At 36.2% G+C, this 26,042-nt stretch overlaps 1 protein-coding gene across 1 annotated transcript; it reads left to right on the top strand.

Annotated features, from left to right (window-relative positions):
* Window positions 1-15,989: 15,989 nt before the first annotated feature.
* Window positions 15,990-19,016, top strand: LOC149570265 (L-ascorbate peroxidase 2, cytosolic-like). Its single transcript, XM_089822901.1, has 9 exons — window positions 15,990-16,237; window positions 16,371-16,545; window positions 16,655-16,720; window positions 17,716-17,764; window positions 17,877-17,959; window positions 18,071-18,150; window positions 18,260-18,362; window positions 18,602-18,660; window positions 18,757-19,016. Exons 1-9 carry the CDS (start codon window positions 16,119-16,121, stop codon window positions 18,773-18,775), a joined length of 753 nt encoding a protein of 250 aa, XP_089679027.1. The 5' UTR covers window positions 15,990-16,118; the 3' UTR covers window positions 18,776-19,016.
* The last annotated feature ends 7,026 nt before the right edge of the window (window positions 19,017-26,042 follow it).

Raw genomic sequence — 26,042 nt, forward strand, 5'->3', positions numbered from 1 at the left:
TCAGTTTGTACATACTGCCCTTACAGTTCGTACAAACACTATTTATAAGTTTCAGGGGATGGTTAATAACCCCCTCAACCACCCCCAATTGGTTTCACTTCCTATTCCCTCATAAAATTTAAACTATGGAGTTTCCCTCCAAAATGCTCATGTAGCCGTTATATTCAAGATTTGAATTTTCTAAAGCAATAAGCTAAATTTTAAGTGACTTATTGAATGTTTCAACTTATGAAATGACTTGAGATTATTATGAGACCTTATTAGGACCTATCTAATGACTCACTTACCCTATGCAAACCTAGATATTACTAAAATTCAAATCTCATGGTCCTTTACAACTTTTCAATATGAAAGTCTTTCAAAACATTATACAATATTATGACTCTTTATGCTTTCAAATGCCATGATTGGTTGCAAAATGGAAGAAATCAAGTATTCTAATTGTTCATCTGTATTTTCTAGATTTTTCTTATTTGAGTAGTTTGATAAAAATAGTTTTAATAATCATAATGTTAGCTTTATGTCAAATAAGGAAAAAGCCAAACTTGTAATAAGATATCCGCAAGCAATTATCTTTCATATAGTTATAAATGCTCTTAAAATTGTCCTTATAGCCTTATATCACATGCAAATATGATTTGTAAGAACTTGTTCAATATCTTCCTCTTCTAATTCCTTACAAAGAACCTATCAAAATACAAATTAGAATGTGCAACTAATTTAACCTGTCTTTTTCATTATTACAAAAACCATATACAAAAAAAGTTCACATTTTACATCATAATACATCATAAATCTTAGGAATTCTCCCCAATACTACCCCCCCCGCCCCCTCCCAACTCTTCATGATGTACCTACATTCCAATATCATAAAAAAAATTAGTAACTTATTGTATTAAATAAGATAATCATCAGTTCATTGAATCGTTATGAAGAAAATAACATAAGAAGTAAATATACCTAGTCGAGTGTTCCAATAACATCCTGTCTCTGTTTTAGGGTCTCCAACATGGCTTCATGATCAATATTAGCAATAGTAAAAAGTTCTTTTACTTTTGGTCTTCCTTGATGCTTCAACAAGTTTACATTTGTTGCTATAATAAGATGCGAATATATGATAATTATTTTGTGCTTTTGATAGTCTTCGAATGTAGGAATTCCGTTCCTTCTAAGCATGTATGTCCACAACCATGTTCCAGTGACAACCACTGAACCAGTAGGATATGAAAATCCATCATCATCTATGATCGGTTGTGCAAGTTTTTGTTTACCTCTTACACAACGTGCTAACCAATAATCAGATTTCTCATCATTCCCTTGTGGTGCAATCAATGCAAAGACATGTCCTCGTTGAAGTAGATCTGATAGATGGTTATGCTCAATTGAACTTTCCATGTTATCATTTCAAATAAAGGGTATGATAGACAATGGAGTAAGATAATGTGGAGCCCATGTGTCCACCCACTCACTTGACTCACAGTGATCCCAATCACACTGAAAACAACTAGGACAAAAGCAAGCTAGCTGTCGTGTCCAAATGGTCCATGTACTAGAATTAGAGCTCTGGAATGAATGCATTTTTGATGAGTCTCTCACTATAGCACAATTTGATCTATCAGCTACGGACCCTTCCTCAACCAACCAAAAGAACCTGCGTACCACTGAATCAAAAGTCCCCCCTGTGATAATGCTAAACTACACCAATCAACAATGCTACGAGCATCAAGAAACTCTGCTGCTAAAATCTTCAGTTTCTCCTTAACTAGAGCTCTCTTCACACATGCCCCCGCTCCATCATGTTTCCCTTTTCCATGGCCGAACTCAAAAAAAATCCAAATATGAGGCACCCCTCTCTCTACGTGCATCCTACACAACCAATAGAACATGCAAGCATTCTTGAATTGACCTGTATAGTTATCCAACCAAATGATATGTCTATCCATAGCAATTGCATGCTCATGTAAGAAATCAAAATAATTCTCGAAACAATGTTGCACAAACTCGTGAGAATGAGATCTATCATCACTCATATAAAAATATACTCTCTAATAATCTTTCGATTATCTTCCGCACTATCAGGGGCATGTCTATATGTTATGTGAACAAAAATAGCAATCTAAATAGAGTTGTAATACTGAGATTGTGTCTCATTTTGAGGTTGCAATGTGTAGTTCTCAGAAAAATTAACAACTGATATAATAGTACCAATGGGAAAAGTCTCCTTGCATATTCTAAATTGTTGATCCAACCATTGAGACCTGTGACTATGTCTTGCATAATTGTAAAAAAGATTTGCCTTGAAATCTGAAATAAAACTAGCCACACTGATATCTTTTCCAACCAATTTACATCTAGAGCTCTCACCTCCACTCTTCAATGTGTATTTCATCATTTCATATACCTTTTTTTTCACTATTGTCTTTCCAAGATCTTGTTTGCACCCCTCATGGAAACATGTGTCAAACTTGGATAAGACACCACATTTTGAACACTTCTCATTTAAGCAAGCATTTCTATAAAAGAAACAACCATCAAATCTATGACATAAAAGTTGATCTAGCAAGTATCTTGATGATTTTGGAAGCCCACTAGCACCACAATCCTCCAACATTTTTTTACTATGCAAAGTAGAACAGATGGAGCGTAATAGTTCATGGTGCATAGAATACTCAACATGATATTTGCAACAACGTGTATTTCAAATTTTGAGTGGCACACAATAAAATGGCTTCAAAGATTCAAAAGCCCTTTGTGATATATGAAGACTTGGATGACTCTCTCTAAATTGTTTGAACAACATAGTTTGACTTACCTCCAAATAGTGTTTAGGATGTGGTGTGCGGTCTTTGATGCCAATTCTCAACTTTAACACATCTTTAACATTGGGTGATACTAGTGAGTTAGAGTGCCAAAATTGTGTAATTTCTTCCTTCACATCATCGGATAGCTTCTTATCAAAACATGGAAGTCTCCCACCAAATGCTCATGTTTCATTTTGAAGAGGATCATCAATTTTCTCTCATCGACTAAGTGCTCTTCTCAAAGTAGTATGATTTAAATTCAAATCAATACAAGTTTGTCTCATATACCTACCCTTTCTCAAATGATGACTTACCAAAGAGGTTGTAATAACCCTTCAAGCAACTTTGTTATCCTTCTCTCTGCTATTTTCCCCAATGCTATTGAGAGCACTGAAAAGATTCTTCACAATAATGGTATTTCTTTTCAACTTTTTATTGACACGAATCTTCAATTTGGAAAGCATAGGTCTCATCTTTTGCATCTTTAATAAGTGCATGAAAAGCTGACATTGCTTTACCATGGTCTTGTTGCCAAAAAACATCTTATATAGCCTTGAAGCCCATAACCGAATGGTTCTTTCTGATTTTTTCCCTTCCAAAATAGTAATAATCATTTCATTAATTTTAATTATCCATTTTGGTGTTTCAGAACCTTCATGTCGATTATAATTAGGAGATATGTAAGGTTCTTGTGCGTTAGGTTCATGTGCATTGTCATGTTTGACATGGTCAATTATGCAATTTGGATTATGACTTGGTAGCATTTCGTCTTCAAAATTTTCATTCTCTACATTTTCAATTTTGGTATTATCGTTTTCAATAGGTACATTTTCATTACCCAACTGTACATATTCATTATTTGACTCTATGATTTCACCTTTGACTAATTTAGCGTCAACTTGATTGATATTTAGCATACCTTGTCTTTTTCTTCGGTGTTCCATTTTGTTCCTTTCCCTATATGCCGCAATGTCTTCATTGGATATCTTCCTTTTGTGTTTAGCCTTTCGACGACTGCTACTCCCCATTTAGATGACAATATCGGACACCTAGAGTTATATTTTTGAACTTTTTTCGATTGGTTGGCCCCAAAACACAACTTTTTGTAAAACCCATGAAAAAACTCAAAAAATGATGTTATTGGGTCTACAAGGATAGGGAATATGTTGGAAATTGATGCCAGTAATATCAGATATCCGATTTGAAATCAGATATCCGATATGCCCCCTAAAGACATCTTGGAGGGAAAATCGAGTTTGTGAGTTAATAGTTTATAACTTATCAATTATTTGAGTTATATTACACTATATATATATATATATATATATATATATATATATATAATAACGTAACATAAAGATATAACATATAATCTATTAATATATTATGTTATTCTTATTATAATCTAAAAATATAATATATATTATTATATTATATTATTATTATTTTTTCTATATTTTTATTAAATATAATAACGTAATATATATTATATATTATTATAATTATTATTATGAGCTATGTTATTAATATATAGTAATATATTATCTTATTAGTATTATAATCTATATATATAATATATATGTCCCTAGGGGTCCTAGGACCCCTAGGGACATATTAGAATCATTCATATGAGTTGAAGGGGGTCATAGGGTTACTTATGACCCCCTTCAACCCATTACATGACGATATATTAGAATCGTTCTTATGGGTCAAAGGGGGTCATAGGTGTTCGACCCATTACATGACGACAAATGTCCCTAAGGGTCCTAGGACCCCTAAGGACATATTAGAATCATTCTTATGGGTCGAAGGGGGTCATAGGTTGACCTATGACCCCGTTTGACCCATTACATGATACAAATGTCCCTAAGACATATTAGAATCGTTCTTATGGATCGAAGGGGGTCATAGGTTGACCTATGACCCCGTTCAACCCATTACATGATGACAAATGTCCCTAGGGGTCCTAGGACCCCTAGGGACATATTATAATCATTCTTATGGGTTGACATATTATAATCGTTCTTATGGGTCAACCTATGACCCCCTTTGACCCATTACATGACGACATATGTCCCTAGGGGTCCTAGGACCCCTAAGGACATATTAGAATCATTCTTATGGGTCGAAGGGGGTTATAGGGTGACCTATGACCCCCTTCGACCCATTACATGACGACATATGTCCCTAGGACCCCTAGGGACATATTAGAATCATTATTATGGGTCGAAAGGGGTCATAGGTTGACCTATGACCCCCTTCGACCCATTACATGACGACATATGTTTCTAGGGGTCCTATGACCCTTAGGGACATATTAGAATCGTTCTTATGGGTCCAAGGGGGTCATAGGTTAACCTATGACCCCCTTCGACCTATTACATGACGACATATGTCCCTAGGGGTCCTAGGACCCCTAAGGACATATTAGAATCATTCTTATGGGTTGAAGGGGGTCATAGGGTGATCTATGACCCCCTTCGACCCATTACTTGATGACATATGTCCCTAGGGGTCCTAGGACCCCTAGAGACATATTAGAATCGTTCTTATGGCTCAAAGGGGGTCATAGGTCACCCATTATATGACGACATATGTTCCCCTAGAGACATATTAGAATCGTTCTTATGGGTTGAAGGGGGTCATAGGTTGACCTATGACCCTGTTCGACCCATTACATGATGTCATATGTGCCTAGGGGTCCCAGGACCCCTAGGGACATATTAGAATCGTTCTTATGGGTTGAAGGGGGTCATAGGGTGACTTATGAACCCCTTCAACCCATTACATGATGACATTTGTCCCTAGGAGTCCTAGGACCCCTAAGGACATATTAGAATCATTCTTATGGGTCGAAGGGGGTCATAGTGTGATCTATGACCCCCTTTGACCCATTAAGACCCCTAGGGACATATTAGAATTGTTCTTATGGGTCGAAGGGGGTCATAGGTTGACCTATGGCCCCCTTCGACCCATTACATGACGACCCCCTTCGACCTATAAGAATGATTCTAATATGTCCCTAGGGGTCCTAGAACCCCTAGGGACAAATGTCATCATGTAATCCCTTCGACCCATAAGAAGGATTCTAATATGACTCTAGGGGCCCTAGGACCCCTAAGGACATATGTAATGGGTCGAAGGGGGTCATAGGTCAACCTATGACCCCCTTCGACCCATAAGAATGATTATAATATGTCCCTAGGGGTCTTAGGATGACCTATGACCCCCTTCGACCCATTACATGACAACATATGTCCCTAGGGGTCCTAGGGCCCTTAGAGACATATTATAATAATTCTTATGGGTCAAAGGTGGTCATAGGTTGACCTATGACCCCCTTCGACCCATTACATGATGACATATGTCACTAGGGGTCCTAGGACCCTTAGGGACATATTAGAATCATTCTTATGGGTCGAAGGGGATCATAGGTGCCTTCGACCCATTACATGACGACATTTGTCCCTAGGGGTCCTAGGACCCCTAAGGACATATTAGAATCATTCTTATGGGTCGAAGGGGGTCATAGGGTGACCTATAACTCCCTTCAACCCATTACATGACGACATTTGTCCCTAGGGACATATTAGAATCGTTCTTATAGGTTGAAGGGGGTCATAGGTTGACCTACGACCCCCTTTGACCCATTACATGACGACATATATCCCTAGGGCTCCTAGGAAACCTAAGGAGATATTAGAATCATTCTTATGGGTCGAAGGGGGTCATAGGGTGACCTATGACCCCCTTTGACCTATTACATGACAACATATCTCCCTATGGGTCCTAGGACCCCTAGGGACATATCAGAATCGTTCTTATGGGTCGAAGGGGGTCATAGGTTGACCTATTATCCCCTTCGACTCATTACATGATGACATATGTCCCTAGGGGTCCTAGGACCCCTAGGGACATATTAGAATCATTCTTATGGGTCGAACGGGGTCATAGGTTGACCTATGACCCCCTTCAACCCATTACATGACGACATATGTCCCTAGGGGTCCTAGGACCCCTAGGGACATATTAGAATCATTCTTATGGGTTGAAGGGGGTCATAGGTTGATCTATGACCCCATTCGACCCATTACATGACGACATATGTTCCTAGGGGTCCTAAGACCCTTAGGGACATATTAGAGTCATTTTTATGGGTCGAAGGGGGTCATAGGTTGACCTATGACCCCATTCGACCCATTACATGACAACATTTGTCCCTAGGGGTCTTGGGACCCCTAGGGACATATTAGACTTGTTCTTATGGGTCGAAGGGGGTCATAGGGTGACCTATGACCCCCTTTGACCCATTACATGATGACATTTGTCCCTAGGGTTCCTAGGACCCCTAGGGACATATTAGAATCGTTCTTATGGGTCGAATGGGGTCATAGGGTGACCTATGACCCTCTTCGACCCATTACATGACGACATTGGTCCTAGGGGTCCTAGGGACATATTAGAAACGTTCTTATGGGTCGAAGGGGGTCATAGGTTTACCTATGACCGCCTTCGACCCATTACATGATGACATTTGTCCCTAGGGGTCCTAAGGCCCCTAGGGACATATTAGAATTGTTCTTATGGGTCAAAAGGGGTCATAGGTTGACCTATGACCCCCTTCTATCTATTACATGATGACAAATGTCCCCCCTAGGGGTCCTAAGGCCCCTAGAGACATATTAGAATCATTCTTATGGGTCAAAGGGGGTCATAGGTCAACCTATGACCCGCTTCAACCCATTACATGACAACATATGTCCCTAGGGGTCATAAGACCCCTTAGGACATATTAGAATCATTCTTATGGGTCAAAGGGGGTCATAGGTTGAACTATGACCCCCTTTGACCCATAAGGGACATATTAGAATTGTTCTTATGGGTTGAAGAGGGTCATAGGTTGACCTATGACACTGTTCGACCCATTACATGATGACATTTGTCCCTACGGGTCCTAGGACCCCTAGGGACATATTAGAATCATTTTTATGGGTCGAAGGTGGTCATAGGGTGACCTATGACCCCTTCGACCCATTACATGTCAATATTATATTTAATAATTATATTATATTGTATATTTTTATATAATAATAATATATTATTAGATTATATAACAATAATAATCATATATGTTACTAGATTATAGATTTAATAATAATAATATATATCATATATATCGCTATATGATATTTAAAACTATATTATATTTAATAATAATAATCATATATATTAGTATAATGTAATAATAATTATAATATTAATGTTTACACATTCACGAAATATATAATTTCTTCTAAAATTGTCTAAAGTTATTGTTTTATGTTTATTTCCCTTTAAATTTGTCTCCCTCCAAATTTAAAATTTAAAAAAGCTTGCTTTTTAAATTTTCTCTCCAAAAATGGATGGGAGCTCATCGAGCCATGTCGGATATCTGATTTAAGATCGAATATTCGATTAGGCCTGGTATTTACCAAGCTTGCTCGGTCAACTCAAAAAATGTGTTTGAGGAGGGTTTTAGTGACACTCAGACTTTAGGTAGCCATCTGACAATGTTATTTTGATTGAAATTGAATGAAATGAAAAGGGTTTTTTAATATCGCTCTTGAGATTCCATCGATATAATGTTAGGATAAACCACAGACAGAAATAAAAACTACATGCAAATATAATCAATAATAGAAAAATAATAGAACACACAGAAATGAACACAAGGCACCAAGATTTAACGTGGTTCACCCAATCCCTGGGCTACATCCACCAAACAACAAGTCCGATCTTATTACAATCCAGTGATTATAACCTGATTACAATCTGTAATCCCTTATAGCTCAATACCGCCGCAAGAACCAATTTCGTATCACCACATATATAAAAATACCCAACCCTAAGCCCTTTTTATACAAGTATTAAACCACTTTAGGGTTATAACATGTCGGCCATATGTCGGCCATATGTCGGCCACTATTTATGAAGTATGTACAGTACTTTCCTGATCAGTCACCACAATCTAACAATCTCCCACTTAGGGACTGATCAGGCTCCACACTAAACAACAATCTCCCACTTGGAGACTGATCCTGTAGCAATACAACTACCGCATGGGGCTCCCACTGGATCAAACCACCCTGGACTCTGTGGTTCTTTTATTCACATTTAGTCGAAAAGACCAACTGAAGCTGAAGAGGAGTTCAGCTTCTCCCTTGTTACAACCTTTGTCAACATATCTGCTGGATTTTCATTGGTATGTATCTTCTCTAGCTTTAACTGTCCATCCTCCAAAATAGACCGAATGAAATGGTACCGCAACTGTATGTGTTTGGTCTTAGAATGCAGAGCTGAATTCTTAGCAAGATGAATGGCACTCTGACTATCTGTGAACAAATAATTATCCTTTTGAGGATGTCCCAATTCTTCCAAGAAGAACTGAAGCCATATAATCTCTTTGGCTGCCTCTGTAGCAGCAACATACTATGCCTCTGTAGTGGAGAGAGCATTAATCTTCTATAGCCTAGAAACCCAGCTCACGGCTGCCCCACCAACAGTAAAGACATAACCTGTAGTACTCCGCCTGGTATCAATATCCCCAGCCAAATCTGAGTCAACATAGCCCTGTAAATTAGTAGTAGAGCCCCCAAAGTGTAAACACTTATTGGATGTTCCTCTCAAATATCTGAGAATCCACTTGACAGCATTCCAATGCTCAAATCCTGGATGACTCATATACTTGCTAACGACTCCCATTGCATGTGCAATATCTGACCTAGTGCATACCATAGCATACATCAAGCTTCCTATAGCTGAAGCATAGGGCACCTTAGACATCTTATCCTCCTCTTTCCATGTCTTGGGACACATCTCCTTAGTCAATTTCAAATGACCAGGTAAAGGTGTGCTGACAGCTTTAGCATTCTCCATAGAGAAACGTTGCAACACCTTCTCAACATAATCAGCTTGAGATAGCGTCAATGTTCTGTTCTTCCTATCTCTGCAAATCTTCATACCAAGGATTTGTTTTGCTGCCCCCCAAATCCTTCATAGCAAATGCATGTGCTAATTGGCATTTCAGCCCCTTAATATGATCCATGTTAGACCCAGCTATAAGCATATCATCAACATATAAACATAAAATAATGTAGCTATCATCATCCAACCTCTTAAAATAAGCACAGTAATCTGAATGACACCTATTATATCCATGCTCATGCATAAAACTGTCAAATTTCAGATACCATTGCCGAGGTGCTTGCTTCAAGCCATATAAACTTTTCTTCAATTTGCACACTAAGTTCTCCTTACCTTTGACCTCAAAACCCTGTGGCTGAGCCATATATATTTCTTCATCCAAATCACCATGAAGAAAGACTGTTTTAACATCCATCTGCTCTAAATGCAAATCTTCAGTAGCCACAAGACTTAAAACAGTACGAATAGAAGTCATTTTAACAACAGGAGAAAATATCTCATCAAAATCAATTCCCTTTTTCTGTGCAAATCCTTTTACAACTAACCTGGCCTTAAATCTTTTCTTACCTCCTTCCTCTTCTTTCAACCTGTAAACCCATTTATTCTGTAAAGCCTTTTTACCTGCAGGCAACTTGCACAAATCCCATGTCTTATTTTTCAGCAAAGAGTCCATTTCATCTTTCATTGCAGACTCCTACTGAATCTTAGTATCCACCTGCACAGCTTCATCATAACTTTCAGGTTCACCAACATCAGTAAGTAAAATAGAATACAAAGAGGGAGAAAACCTTTGTGGAGGTCTAATTGGCCTTGTTGACCGTCTAACATTCATTGGTGTGTATGGTATTTGTTGTTGCAGTTGTTGCACATCATGAGGAATGGCTGGAACATTAGCTTTTGGAGTATCATCCAGCACTACATAATCATCTTCTTTCTTCTCATGTTGCTGCAACAGATCTTTGTACAACACTTTTTCATTGAATATGACATCCCGGCTTCTTATAATTTTATGATTTTCAAAATCCCAAAGCCTATAGCCAAATTCATTAATGCCATATCCAACAAAGACACATTTCTTTGATTTAGCTTCTAGCTTGGTTCTATTTTCAGAGTCTATATGAGCAAAAGCTTCACAACCAAAGGTCTTGAGAAAAGAATAACTCACCTTCTTACTAGTCCATGCTTCCTCTGGAATACCACAACCCAAAGGAGTAGAGGGACCTCTATTAATCAAATATACTGCAGTATTGACAGCCTCCGCCCACATGTGTAAGGGCAACCCAGCATGCAACCTCATGCTCCTTGCGCGCTCCATTATAGTCCTATTCATGCGTTCAGCCACTCCATTTTCCTGTGGAGTCCTTGGAACAGTTTTTTGTCTACGAATACCATTAGTGGAGCAATAATATTCAAATTCATGACTGCAATACTCATCACCATTATCAGATCTGAGACATTTTAATTTCTTACCAGTCTCATTTTCAACCAAGCATTTCCATTTCTTAAAAGTTTGAAATACATCAGATTTCTGTCTAAGGAAATAAACCCATACTTTTCTAGTTGCGTCATCAATAAATGTAACATAATAATGAGAGCCACCAAGGGAAGATACCTGAGCCGGTCCCCATACATCTGTATGCACAAGCTCTAATTTCTCCTTTTTGTTGTCCTTCCCTGTCTTTACAAAACTCACTCTCTTTTGTTTTCCATACACACAACTTTCACAGAAATCCATATTCACACATTTTAGACTTGGTAAAACTTTCCTTGAATGAAGTACTTTCATACCTTTCTCACTCATGTGCCCAAGTCTATTGTGCCACAGCGCTGTATCAGAATCTACAGCAGCTATTTGTTCTCCCTGCTCAACTGCAGTAATTGTTCCTGAATATACATTTTTCTCTGAAACAATCAAAGTAGAAGGAACAATATGACCTGTACAAAGATATAAGGTGCCTACTTTCACACCTTTTGCTACTACAAGGGAACCTTTTGAAACCTTCCAATTTTTATCATTAAAAGTAACTACACAACCCTCATCACCGAGTTGCCCTGCTGAAATTAAATTTCTACTTAGTTTTGGAACATGTCTTACCTCATGTAGTAGCCAATGATTCCCATTCTGCAACTTAATCTTAATTTTTCCCTTTCCAACAATCTGACAGGGTTCATTATCCCCCAAATAAACAAGCCCAAAATCCCCTTGGACATAATCAATGAAATAACCTCTATGAGGTGTAGCATGAAAAGAAGCACCAGAATCTAAAACCCATGAATCATCAACACTCTCTAAAGACAGAAGCAAAGCATCCTCTTCGGATTTGTTACTTACCACATTTGCCTCTTTGTCTCCATCTGATTTATCTCCTTCATTTTTCTTTCGAGTCCAGCAATCTTTCTTTTTGTGCCCTGGTTTCCCACAGTACCAGCAATCATTTGGTCCTCTCGATTGAGACCTCCTCCCCTTTGACTTTCCTCTTGATTTCCCACGATTTCCAGAGTTACTTCCTCTTTCAGTCGTTTTGCCCTTGCTTTGTGCATTTAAAGCACTTCCTGATGTAGATCCACTTGAGGATTTTTTACGAGTTTCCTCACTTAAAATAACACCGATCACATCATCATATTTTAGGGTACTAGATCCAGGAACAAAATTACTCACCGCCATTACCAAGCCATTCCAACTTTCAGGCAAAGAACACAAAATCAAGAGAGCCCTAATTTCTTCATCAAAATTGATACCCAAAGAAGATAATTGACTAGTAATAGTATTAAACTCATTTAAATGATCTGCAACAGATCCACCTTCTGCCATTTTCATATTAAATAAATGCTTCATGAGAAATACCTTATTTGAAGCGGAGGGCTTTTCATACAGTGTCGCTAGGGTTTTCATCAAATCTTCTGTCGTCTTTGCTTTTGTAATATTAAATGCCACCGATGGTGCCAAGCATAATCGAATGCTTCCGAGTGCCTTTCTGTCCAAAAGATCCCATTCAGCCTCTGACATAGTTCCTTGATTCTTGGCTTTTCCTTCCAACGGCTTCCATAAATCCTTCTGATATAAATAGTCTTCCATTTGCATCTTCCATAACTAGAAGTTCTGCCCATTAAACCTGTTAACCCTCAACTTACCCTCATCTGCCATTGCTCCCACTCAACTGTGAGACTCCCACTTAACCGTGAGACTTTCTTGCAGAGGATAACTGAAAGACAACCTTGCTCTGATACCACTTGTTAGGATAAACCACGGACAGAAATAAAAACTACATGCAAATATAATCAATAACAGAAAAATAATAGAACACACGGAAATGAACACAAGGCACCAAGATTTAACGTGGTTCACCCAATCCCTGGGCTACGTCCACCAAACAGCAAGTCCGATCTTATTACAATCCAGTGATTACAACCTGATTACAATCCGTAATCCCTTACAGCTCAATACCGTCGCAAGAACCAATTTCGTATCACCACATATATAAAAATACCCAACCCTAAGCCCTTTTTATAGAAGTATTAAACCGCTTTAGGGTTATAACATGTCGGCCATATGTCGGCCATATGTCGGCCACTATTTATGAAGTATGTACAGTACTTTCCTGATCAGTCACCACAATCTAACATATAATTGCTGTGAAATTCTGAGTTTGATAAGTATTTATTAGTTAATTATCAATGAAGATTATTGTAAAGTGCTGATTGTCATACTGATTGAAAAATAGCTATAACTTTCAAACGGTATAACATTTTTTAAATCTAAAAGTTGCGTCACATTCTATGCTTCGCCTAGTATAAGAAAAAAATAAAAAATGGTAACATTTTCTTTTAGTTAAGGTGGTTAGACATGAGAGTTTTTTTTTTTTCGAAAAAGTTTTGTTAGAAAATTCATATTTAATTATTTATTTGGAATAAAAATATCAAAAAATATGCGTCACATCTGGGCATGAGTCTACTTTTTATATCTATAATTATATTAAAAAAAAATTATCATTTGATTTTGATTAAGGTGGTTAGACATACACCTACTTTTTATTTTCGCCCTGAAATTTTTGTAATACTGCATTAAAATCCAAACTTTTGACCAATCAATTTTTTCTTTCTCCTGATAAGGCCTAATAGTTTAGAAACTACATCCAATTTCCTACAGATTATTTTCTTACAAATTTTTGATATAAAGTCCATAACCACTTTAAAATTATGTGTCAAGTTGACATAACCCTGATTTGCTGATTTTTCACTGCCATTTAAGGCCATAATTTGGTACACCATGATCTTGCACATACCCATTAATTAGAATTGTTAAAAAGAAACTAAATACAACAAAAATAGATAATGATTAATGTAGGAAACAAATCTATCTATGTTAAGCCCATTCATGAGATAGTAGTGTTAGAAGAACTGAAAAATTCAAAATCATAACTCTATGCTATAGATTATCAGAATAGGGGATTTGTGTTTATGACAATGTTAAGTACATTATTGACAGTGATTGTAGCAACCATGGCTATGATCGTTCTTTGCAAGAAAATTGATGCAAGAAGTTTTAATAAAACAAAAAACACGCCTTTCTTATTAAATAGTTATGAAGTTCATGTATATGTTCTAGATTCTTTTTAAAATGCAATGTGTATGCTATTGTTCTAATTGTTGGAGGCCTATAAGTTGGGGCAAAGTAAAAGACATTGAATTAGACAAGTACCTCTATGGGGGTAGAAAATGGCTTATTTGATTCAAACCAACAAAAATTAGTATTGATAAAATGAAATCAACAACTGCTGTTTTACCAAATTATATCATTCAACCTAGTTCCTATAATTTCTGCAATCAACCAACTTCAATTTGGTCATTCCCTTTGACCGTCAAATATAGTGTTACAGATGGAGGGTTGTAATCAATGTATTATTGATTGCCTACTCATTCAACAGGGAGTTGGTGGAGGAACTAACTACACAACCAGTTTGCATGCTGCAGAGATAGTATTGATGAAAGGTGCTGAACACCACAATGTGAAGGCAAAAAAACCATCAATATTCTCCCTGAGCAATGGGGAAAATGATGCTAGGAGAGTCCTGTACATTTTGTGGAAACAATAACAAAAATCAAGCCTAGATTGATATTACATATAGCTATGTTTGGAGGTAATGTGACCAAGAACATCTGAATGAATCTTATCTATCAAGTGATTGAGGACAACATAAAAACTCAATGCATAAAATAAATTATAATGAGATATATCCAGCCCATGATTGATAGATTCAATATGTGCATAAAATAAATTGTGTTAAGATATTATCTAGCCCCTAAGGTTATGTACGATCTCACCTATGGTTGAGAGCAGTAGCCGAACTTACTTATCAAGCAAATCAATACATAAATTGTATAGAGATCTATTTAGCCTCCATTTTCTAGTCTTGATCTCTAATTTTTGCATTCAAATAATGTAAGAGAATTTAGTAAACATTGTAAACATAAATTCATGAAAAATCATACCTTTGATGATTGCTACAATTTGATCACAATTGTTGCACCTTAATTGCACTGATTAATATAGATGTAAGCTTAGTGAAAATTCGAAGGGAAAATCTGGAGGGAATGACTTTGATGAAGCCATCTGTCATTATTTCTAATAAGCAGTGGCTGCATGAGCTTATTCTTATTTGCCACAAAATAGCTGCTCTGTTAAAATAGAAAGAGATTCTAAAATATCCTTTTTCTCTAATTTTATTTTCTCATAAGAACAAGCATTACTAATGTCCGTTCCACAATTCCTACAACCAAATGAATCCTATAAGTAACAGAAAATATTCTCATTATTTAATTGACTCCTAAAGCCATAAAGTCCCGTAAGCGAAAAGCCAGCCCCATTTGTTTATTTCAAAATACAGCCCAAGCCTGCCACTTGTTCTTTCCCAATTCGCCCACAATTGCAGGTTAATTAATAATTAACGCTGAGTGCTTTCTCCACCACACGTTCCATAAATAGCCTAAAACAGGCTTCTAGAGAAGACATGAAACAGAGTGACGTGGCATACAATTCTCTAGAAATCAAGGCATCTCGAAATTGAAAGAAAAATACAAATAGGAAAGTGGCCATGGCTCTCCGTACTACTTTTCACCAATTCGCCTTCCTCACGCCGTTGGATAGGAAAAGATCCAACGTCGACAAATGGCTCACTAGAATGTTCTGCTGCCACTATACAATACTTCAGCTCAGCAACAGAATTTGTGAATTCTCAATTTCTCAAAGCAGATGTTGCTAAATTTTTCATCTTGAGGTTCTGTCAATTCTCAATTTCTCAAAACTGATCTTGCTAAATTTGTGATCTTGAGGTTGTGTGTTCGAATCCCGACGCCATGACGAAGAAGTACCCTCCTGTAAGTGAAGAGTACGCGAAAGCTATCGATAAATGTCGCCGAAAGCTCCGTGGACTCATCGCAGAGAAGAACTGCGCTCCGATTATGCTCCGCCTCGCGTTAGTAATTTCCATTTGTTTTGTTCTTTGTTTTCATCGATCGGATTAACTGAGAAAATAGAGAGTGAATTTGATTCTTTTGTCTTTCTTTTCGTCGATTTGATGAATAATATTATTGAGGGACTTTGCACAGATGGCACTCGGCTGGAACTTTTGACGTCAAGACTAAAACTGGCGGGCCGTTCGGAACAATCAGGCACCCCGATGAGCTCGCACACGAAGCTAACAAAGGCCTCGATATCGCGATCGGGCTGCTCGAGCCGATCAAAGAGCAGTTTCCGCAGATTTCCTATGCTGATTTTTACCAGGTGAGGATATGCGTACATGAGACGCTTCTTACTGTTTAGGGTGTCACGTATTTTGAAGGATATATTTGTTTTATTGATGGAAAATTAAAAACTGTCCCTTTGTGCGTAGCTTGCTGGTGTGGTTGCTGTTGAAATTACTGGAGGACCGACCATTCCATTCCATCCCGGAAGACAGGTGAGCAAATTTATATATTAATTCGGTGTTAATTTTTCCTTTTGGTAAAATTGCAGGAAACTATACATCAATTAACTGCGATAAAAAAATACGTAGCTAATTCTGTTTAGATTTAAAGCGTTTCGCCACTATTTGCTTGTTTTATGCTTATCTCTTATTATCAGATTGTTTGCATCACTGCGTTTTTTCAATTTCATTTTTGCAATTGACTGGTAGCATATTTAAAGGAATATTTATGAGAATAATAATAATAAAGAAATATTTTTGCTCAAACGGGAAAAATGAAAGTCTGTGCGCCATTATGACAACACCAGTGGTTTCTATTTGTAGTAAGCCTTTAAGGACTGTGAGTTTCATAACTAAAGGAATATCTCGTATTAATTGTTAATTTTTCTCTTTTGGTAAAACTACAGGAAAATATGCATCGATGTTTAACTGCGACCGAAAATCACATAACTAATCGTAATTACTAATATTTGCTCGTTCGGTTCCCATCCTTAACCATCAGGTTGCTAGCGTCAGTGTCTTTTCAATTTCACTTTTGCAAAACATTGAGAAAATAGTGAATTTAAAGCGTTTCACTATTCTTATTCAGAATTGCAACCTCCGTATAATTAGTGAAAATAGTAAATTTACTAGAAATGAAGTTTAAAATTGTTAATAAAGAAATTTTTGTGGTCAAATGGTAACAGTGCAAGTCTATACGCCATTGTTACCGCACCAGTGACCTTTCTATTTTCAGCAAGCCTTTAAAGACTATAAGTTAAAGGAACCTTTCAGATTTGCATTTTGCTCGGCCAATTTAAACTTATTGGTGTTGCCCACTCTTAAGTCAAAATAAAGTGAGATTCTTCTAATCTGTTCATATCTGAATGTCCTGACAATAAGCTGGATTGGAATTTGATTAATTATCCATATCGACAACATATTTTGTCAGTAGGTTGGCTCTTCCTCACACGGTTTCCCACATTACTGACTAGGATTTTGAGTTGCAGGACAAATATGAGCCACCAGAGGAAGGCCGTTTGCCAGATGCTACTCAAGGTGAGACCAAAAACAGAACAAAAAACCAATTAATTTGTGAACGGATTAGGAAATTCCTGGTTAAAAGGGGTAAAATGGGGAAGGAGGTCTAATTTGCCATCGTTTTTGGCAGGGGTTAACCATTTGAGAGAAGTGTTTGGTCACATGGGGCTGAGTGACAAGGACATTGTGGCTCTATCAGGAGGCCACACCTTGGTACGTATTTCAAGTTTGAAACACAAACTATTATACCGAATTACTCTCAGTTGTTGTCTCTTGTGCATTTAATTCTCATGTTGGATCACTTTGTGTCAAAACTCGTTTCAGGGTCGATGCCACAAGGAGCGCTCTGGCTTTGAGGGACCCTGGACATCCAATCCCCTGGAGTTTGACAATTCCTATTTTAAGTAAGCTCTTTGAGTGATATATACACTAATGATATCCCACCTCAGTTATGCTCAAAGCTTTAATACATTTAGAATTAAAGTTGAATAATTTATGTTCAATTCTTCATAGGGAGCTTCTCACTGGAGAGAAAGAAGGGTTGCTTCAGTTGCCTTCTGATAAGGCACTGTTGGAGGATCCGATCTTCCGTTCTTATGTTGAGAAGTATGCAAAGGTATGCCCTGGCACATCCAGGAAAACAAAATCTTGGACCCTCTGATTTTGGCATAAGGAGTTTAGCACAATGTCATTCATCCGAAGGATAAAAACCAGTTACCTTGATGGGAAGGCGCTAACAAATCTTCTATGTATTTTAAGTTGTGATTTGCTTTATAAGTGGTGCTATTTGTAATCATCTGCTTTTACAGTGCTCATCCTTGTTTTGATCGAAACAAGCTCTATTGTGTGTGTCAGGATGAAGATGCTTTCTTTGAAGATTATGCAGAGGCCCACTTAAAGCTATCTGAGCTTGGGTAAGCATTGGGTGTTTTCATTGTGCAATAACTTTGTGAAGACATGGATTTGCTGCGCTAACCTTAATTTCTACTTTTTTGGTTGCTGGTTCTCAGGTTTGCCGACGAGGAGTAATGTGGTTTTTGAATTCAAACCTCGTGCACTCCTGAAAACTACATACGGTATTGCTTGTATATGTCGAACGTATCTATGTATAAAAAAGTAAACAATCTGTAGACACATGGAGAGCCTAATTCTGGTGGCAGTATACACAAGCCACATTAGCCTGATGTGCGAAATCGGTTGAAATCGTTTTGTTATAGATATGTAGGATAAATATTTCACAATAAATTAATTATTACGTTGTCTTTTACAATTAAGCGCCATTATCATTTCAGAAACAACGAAGCCTCGAACTCATGACACAAGGACAGTGGGATGTATGGGATGGTTTTGTTGCTGTTGTTGTGTAGCATTATTTATGAAGTTTAGGGGATTTATATTTGATGCTAATGAATTTAATCATAACGAAAAAGGTATTCTTTTGAACAAAATCAAATATAATTAGTGTGCTGAATGTAATCTACTTATCATTCTTTTATAAGAAATAACTCTTATCAATTATATTTATTTGCTTTGAAGGTTCAAATGTCAATTAAGAGAAATTCAAAAGGTTCAAAAGGTCACCTAAGAAATGGCTATTGAGTAATATGCTTCTATTATAAATGAATGCGATATATTTCTAAATCATTTATTGATATTTATTATTAAATGATAAGTTTTTTTAACTTTTTACATTTAACTGTTCTTTAATATAGTTCATTTATATTCTGAGGATGGATCATTGAATATAATCTAAAACTTTGATGCAAAGAATTAAATCTAGAAATCTAATTACTACAAACTGTAGAAATCTAATATCTTCTATTTGTTCAATCTACTATTCTAAAATAAAAAAAGATCTATTTACATTTTATAATCTATGTTGTACAACACAATGAGATGGTATGCTTGCTAAATATTTCAATATACAAATCCTTGTTGTTAGCAACTCTTCCAGTCCGAACTTGCCACTTTTCATTATGATGGTGTCTACCATAGCCTTACAAATGAGTGTTACTTGAAATTACATTTTTCTTAAAGTCAGTATTTACATTGAGATTCAAATGTTATTGACAACTAAACCAATCCAATTAGTTTAAAAACAAACCTCGTTACTCCACGGTAAATGGATGCGCCTCAGGAATATTCACTGCTCTTCTTGTAAAATTGGCAACTGACTTTAATGCCTATATTGAGCTAAACTTTGCCTACTAATGTAAGCTCCTTTGGCAAAATCTAGAACTACTTGGTAATGCCTTCAAAGGGAGATTTAACCCTAGAAAAGATAGAGATAGAAATCGTTTATATGCAAATGAAGATGAAGAATCTGATGAGAAAGGTCAAGGTGAGAGTGATGATGAATTAGGATTTGTGGCTATCAAGGAAGATGATCTTGGTAGAGGAATTAGAGAAGAAAGAGCTCTAGTTACCCAAGTGGAAAAGAAGTTTGATTGGATAATTGGCAATGGTTTTTCACATCACATGATTGGTGATATGAATAAGTTTGTTAAGTTTAAGAATCATGATGGAGGTATTGTTAGAGTTGGTAACAATGCATCCTGTCATATAATAGGAATTGGATACATTACTCTTGATGGTAAAACTAACACTGATGATGTCTTTTTTGTTGATGGATTGAAGCACAACTTATTGAGTGTTGGACAGTTGGTGGACAAAGGTTATATGTCATAGTTTACTGAGATGACCTGCACTAAAAGACAGAGATGGTAATATAATTGGAACTAGCACTGGATCCAAAGGTAATGTATTTCAATTGAATCCTACTAAGATTACATGTTTGGTAGTTAAAGTAGACAAAAGTTTGTTGTGGCATAGAAGATTCTATCACATAAACTTTGATAACATTATGAAGGTTATTAGCACTTTTGTAGTAAGAGATTTGGCAAAGATTCTCAAGCCTACTAATGTTGTGTGTAAGGAATGTATTTCGGCTATGTAGAAGAAAGTATCATTTCCTAGCAAGAAGTTCACTACTAGAGAGAAGTTGGAGATCGTTCACATAGATTTGAGTGGTCCCTCTAGAACAAGAGGATTCTATGGTGAAAGGTATTTTATGATTTTTGTTGATGATTTCACTAGAATGATGTGGGTAGCATTTCATAAAGAAAAATATGAAGCTTTTGAGAAGTTTAAGATATTTAAGAATATAGTTGAGAATAAATCTGGTATTAAGATTAAGTGTTTGAGATTTGATAGAGGAGAATTCATCTCTATTGAATTTAACATGTTTTGTGAAGAAAATGGAATCAAAAGACAACTGTTTACACCTAGAACACCTGAGTAAAATGGGATTGCTGAGAGAAGAAATACGTCTTTAGTAGAGGTAGTTAGAGAAATGTTATTTGAAAATGATGTTTCTAAGACATTCTGGAGAGAAGTAGTGAATACACCAATATATATTTTGAACAGAGTATAGATTAGAAAAGGTATGGACAAGACACCTTATGAACTATGGTTTGGACATTCACCATCAGTCAAATATTTTAGGATATTTGGGAGCAAATGTTATATTAATAGAGATGATGGCATTGGTAAGTTTGATCCAAGAAGCGATGGAGGTATGTTTCTTGAAAAGTAAGGCTTACAAATGTTTCAACTATAGAACTAAGACAATAGTTGAATGCTCAAATGTAAGGATTGATGAGAAATTTGGAAGTAAAGAAAAGATGGTAGATTATAATTTAGATGAAGAAGAAAACAACTCTGAAATTGTTAGACTTAATGGTGAAGCTTTGTTTAAGACTAACAATTACTTGCAAAATAATGTGCTAACTTTTGACCATAGAGGAGAACAGAGTTCTGAGCCTAGAGAAGAGATAAGAGTTGAGAAATCAACTCCTACCCCAAACAAAAATCTGACAAGGAATCACCCTCCAGAGTAGATAACTGGAAGTAAAGACAAAGACGTTATGACAAAGAGCAAAGCAAATGAGGAGATTTCTTTGATATCTCAAGTTGAACCCAAGTGTGTAGATGAAGCAATTAAAGACAATCATTGGATCCAAGCAATGAAGGAAGAATTTGATCAGATAATAAAGAATGATACATGGGAGTTAGTTCCTAGACCAAAAGACAAGAATGTGATAGGAACAAAATGGGTTTTCAAGAATACAATGAATGAGAAAAGAGAAGTTGTGAGAAACAAGGTTGGACTTGTTTGTAAGGCTATTCACAACAAGAATACTATTATGAGGAAACATATACACCTATAGCAAGAATGGAACCTGTAAGGATGTTCTTGGCTTATATAGCGAACAAGAAATTCAAGGTTTATGAGATGGATGTCAAATCTACCTTTTTGAATGAAAAATTAGAAGAAGAGGTTTATATTGAGTAGCTTGAAGGTTTTCCTTTATCAAAAGACAAAGACATGGCGTGTAGATTGAAGAAAGCTCTTTATGGTTTGAAGCAAACACCAAGAACCTGGTATGCGAGGTTGGATAGTTACTTGGAAAAGCTTGGATTTGCTAAAGGTACGATAGATAATAACTTTTATCTGAAAGAAATTGAAGATGGTTTGTTGATCATTGTAATATTTGTTGATGACATCATTTTTGGAGGTAATGATGAAGCTAGTGATAAATTTTGTGAGGAGATGAAGAAGGAATTTGAAATGAGCATGATAGGAGAAATGAGGTTTTCCTTAGGTTTGCAGATTGTGTAGAATAATGATATGGTATATTAATTTCACAAGCTAAGTATCTAAAAGATTTGTTGAAAAGGTTTGGTTTAGAAATGTGTAAACCTATTGGTACACCTATGATAAGTGGTCACAAGTTATCCAACAAAGATGAGAAACCTGCAGTAGAGTAGAAGAAGTATAGATCAATGATTGGAGGTTTGCAGTATTTGACTCACATCAAACTAGATATATAAAATGTAGTTGGGATTGTAGCTAGTTTTCAAGCTGATCCTAAGGAATATCATTTTGCAACAGTTAAGAGAATGTTCAGATATCTAAAAGGGACATCTAATTATGGAATTTGCTATGACAGATCAAATGATTTAACACTTGCACATATATTGATGTTGATTGGGTAGGCAGTATGAATGACAAAAAGAACATTAGGGGGGGATCATTCTTTCTTGGAGGAAGATTGGTTTCTTGGTTAAGCAAGAAGCAAGATTGCATTTCACAGTGCACTGCTGAGATAGAGTATGTTGCAACAACAAATAACTGTAATAAGGTTATGTGGATTAAGTAGATGTTGAAGGATTTCAGAATTGAGATTAAAGAACTTGTTATCATTTACTATGGTAACACAAATACAGTATGTCTAAGAATCCTGTATTACATTCTAAGACAAAGCATATATCTAATAAGTATCATGTGCTGAGAGAGAAAGCAATAGAAAATGATATTAGATTGGAGTATGTAAGTACTAAGGATCAAATTGAAAATATCTTTACAAAGTCATTGCCTAAAGATACATTTGAGTGCTTGAGAGGTATGCTTGGGGTTATGCCCCTACCTAGTTCTGAATGGTTGATGTAGAGAGTGCACTAGTCTAGTGGTACAGAGAACTATTATTTGACTAGACTGAATGATGATGCTTCTTGTATGGGGGAGTATTCGGTATGGACTAAGTCATTGAGGTCTCTTGGTATTTTGTATTAGTATTGAACAATGTCTTTGGACACTTGAGCTAGATAATGACTTGGAGCAACTGATTGACAATTGGTATTCATATTGACACCTTTGACATTGATGTCAATGGGGGAGAGAATATGCATGAAAAAAACTTCCTAAAGCATGGGGGAGAATATGAATGTGATGAGGACAAAAGTACTAGTAGAGTACTACTTGGTTTCTTAGAACTTAGATGTTTTTCATCTATATTGTCATTAATGCCAAAGAGGGAGGCTATTATCATGAATGTTGATGATACTATATTGAGGGAGTATCCTAAGCATTGGAGAATATTCATATGTTGCTTTCATGACTGTGTTTGTCATTGATGTGAACATAACATTGTTTCTATAATGATTTACAGTGTAGTAGATAGAGATCTTGATGGCACAAACAATGGTTTGATTGTTTGGTCATGTGTAGTTATGGACATGTACAACATAGTGTCCTGGTGATGATTAAGTGTGCAGATTCTAAGTCGATGGCATACAAAATTTGCACCTAATTTACAGAGAGAAGTTCAGAGGCAAAATATTGAGAAAGTAGTTCTCGATGATTATTGTCTATCTCACATCTAAGATGTAATGAAGGGATGTGAAGTTAGGTAGTGACAGAGGACAATAAGGTGATGACATCAGTGAGTTCATAAGTCTTAGTATTGCATGTGTGAAGTTTTGTATAGATTGTGAGTTGACAGTGCTATTGAAATTGTAATTTAATTAATTATCTTATTTTAATTAATTGGGAAAGCCTCAAGACCGACTCAAGGAATTATTATGAAGATATGGTATAAAGGAAAGATGCTTTCCTTGATTGTAATGTATGTTCAAGTATTGTGATTATTGTTCAAATGCAAATTGTGAAAATGAGTAGAGTGCTTATTGAATGTGTGTAAGTGATCCAAGGGATTATTGGATGCACAACTTGAGATCTGGTTACAAGATCTGAAGGAGAAGAAGTCTGGTTGATAGGATAGAGATAGAGGAAGGAAGTACAATTCAGTACTATTATTTTACAAGGAATAATACAAAGATAATTTGGATAGTGGGTTCATTGGTCTTGCCCTTGAATTTGTTTGGGTAGTGGGTCCAACTGTCTTCCACAACTCCTAACAAGATAGGGTTGGAATCTCCTAACAGGGATTCAAAGTCTCCTAATAGGGACTCATATGTACTGAATCTTGTAACAAATGCTTGACAGGGTCTATCCTCTACCAAGGAATATTTACATTAGTACATCATCTTGTGGGTACCATCCCCACCAAGGTTTTCCCTCTAATCAATGGTTTACCTAGTTAAAATATTTGGTGTTATTGTGTATGAGTATCTTGTTGTGGTTTTAGTTTACATTAATCATATGGTTAAGATTTTTTAAAGTTAATATTTGTGATATTAGTTGGATAAGTGATTCACTCCCCCTAGTTATATGAATGGACTATATATTCTACTAGTTTATGGGATTAATGCACAAGATTCTTTACCTTTAAACCTTGTAGCTGAAAAATTACAAATAACAATAGAAGATTCCTTTTTCCAATCATCTTTAGAGAAGAGGATTATGTACTTGAAAAAATTGGAAGAAGAGAGGGATAAAATGGTGGACAAGATCACAGAACATCAGATGAGAGTGAAAAAGATATTTGATCGGAATACAAAGCTAAGGAAGTTCATGCCTAGTGATGAAGTCCTTTTGTGGGATAGGAAAAATGAGAAGAAAGGGAGTCATGAAAAATTTGAATCATTGTGGATGGGTCCTTTCAAAGTGCTTGAGGTAATTGGACCTAATGCTATGAAGTTATCATATCTGGATGGTGAAAGCCTACCATATACCTAGAATGGATAGGAACTAAAATTATTTAAGTATTGAGGTTCATCATGCTTTTTATACATATTGTGAGGCCTCGCTCCGACCCTTCGTAGCCTTGGTTGTTACTTTATCATTTTGATACTCATGACTCGAGATGTCGAGACATTATCAGATACTTGAACATATTATATTATTGTGATGTGAATATCAGGATTTAACTGTGTGATTTTGAGTCAAACTCATTGACCCATGTTTCATGAGTAGTGATTCAACATGAATCCATCTCTCATGAGAATAAATGGAACACTTAGCACTCATTGGATCTAGGTGATGCTCACAAGGGTGAAGCACTAATGAGCATCTTCTAGATCCAATGAGTGCTAAGTGTTCACTTTATTCTCATGAGAGATGGATTCATGTTGAATCACTACTCATGAAACATGGGTCAATGAGTTTGACTCAAAATCACACAGTTAAATCCTGATATTCACATCACAATTTGACTTGTTGTGGAAATTATCTCCTACTTATCAATATTATATTATTTCATGCTGTGTGATGTTACTTTTAGATATTTGATGTTCGTCATTTAAGGTTTCATGTATATCTATGTTGATGAAATTAGTAAATGTAAGATTGATACTTTGATTTAAGAGATTTTAAATGGTTAAGAATTAAGTAGGATGAAAGAATTCCTTATTGATGTATGTTTCAATTTATGTGAATTTCTGATACGTATACATATATGTACATGTGATTTTACGGGACTACTGATGTGTGCAATGAGTGTACAGATATTTTAGCCGAGAAACCCGACGGAGGAACAAAATTGATCCCTATGTG

This window comes from Cupressus sempervirens, chromosome 3, assembly GCF_028749045.1.
Source record: "Cupressus sempervirens isolate cs-2001-9-10 chromosome 3, ASM2874904v1, whole genome shotgun sequence".
NCBI lineage: Eukaryota > Viridiplantae > Streptophyta > Pinopsida > Cupressales > Cupressaceae > Cupressus > Cupressus sempervirens.

Bases quoted from the DNA above. Each gene is read 5' to 3' on its own strand.
- LOC149570265 (XM_089822901.1), top strand. From the start codon at position 16,119: ATGACGAAGAAGTACCCTCCTGTAAGTGAAGAGTACGCGAAAGCTATC. The intron at 16,721-17,715 runs GTGAGCAAATTT...TTTGAGTTGCAG, and splicing joins CATTCCATCCCGGAAGACAG to GACAAATATGAGCCACCAGA. The intron at 17,960-18,070 runs GTACGTATTTCA...AACTCGTTTCAG, and splicing joins TATCAGGAGGCCACACCTTG to GGTCGATGCCACAAGGAGCG.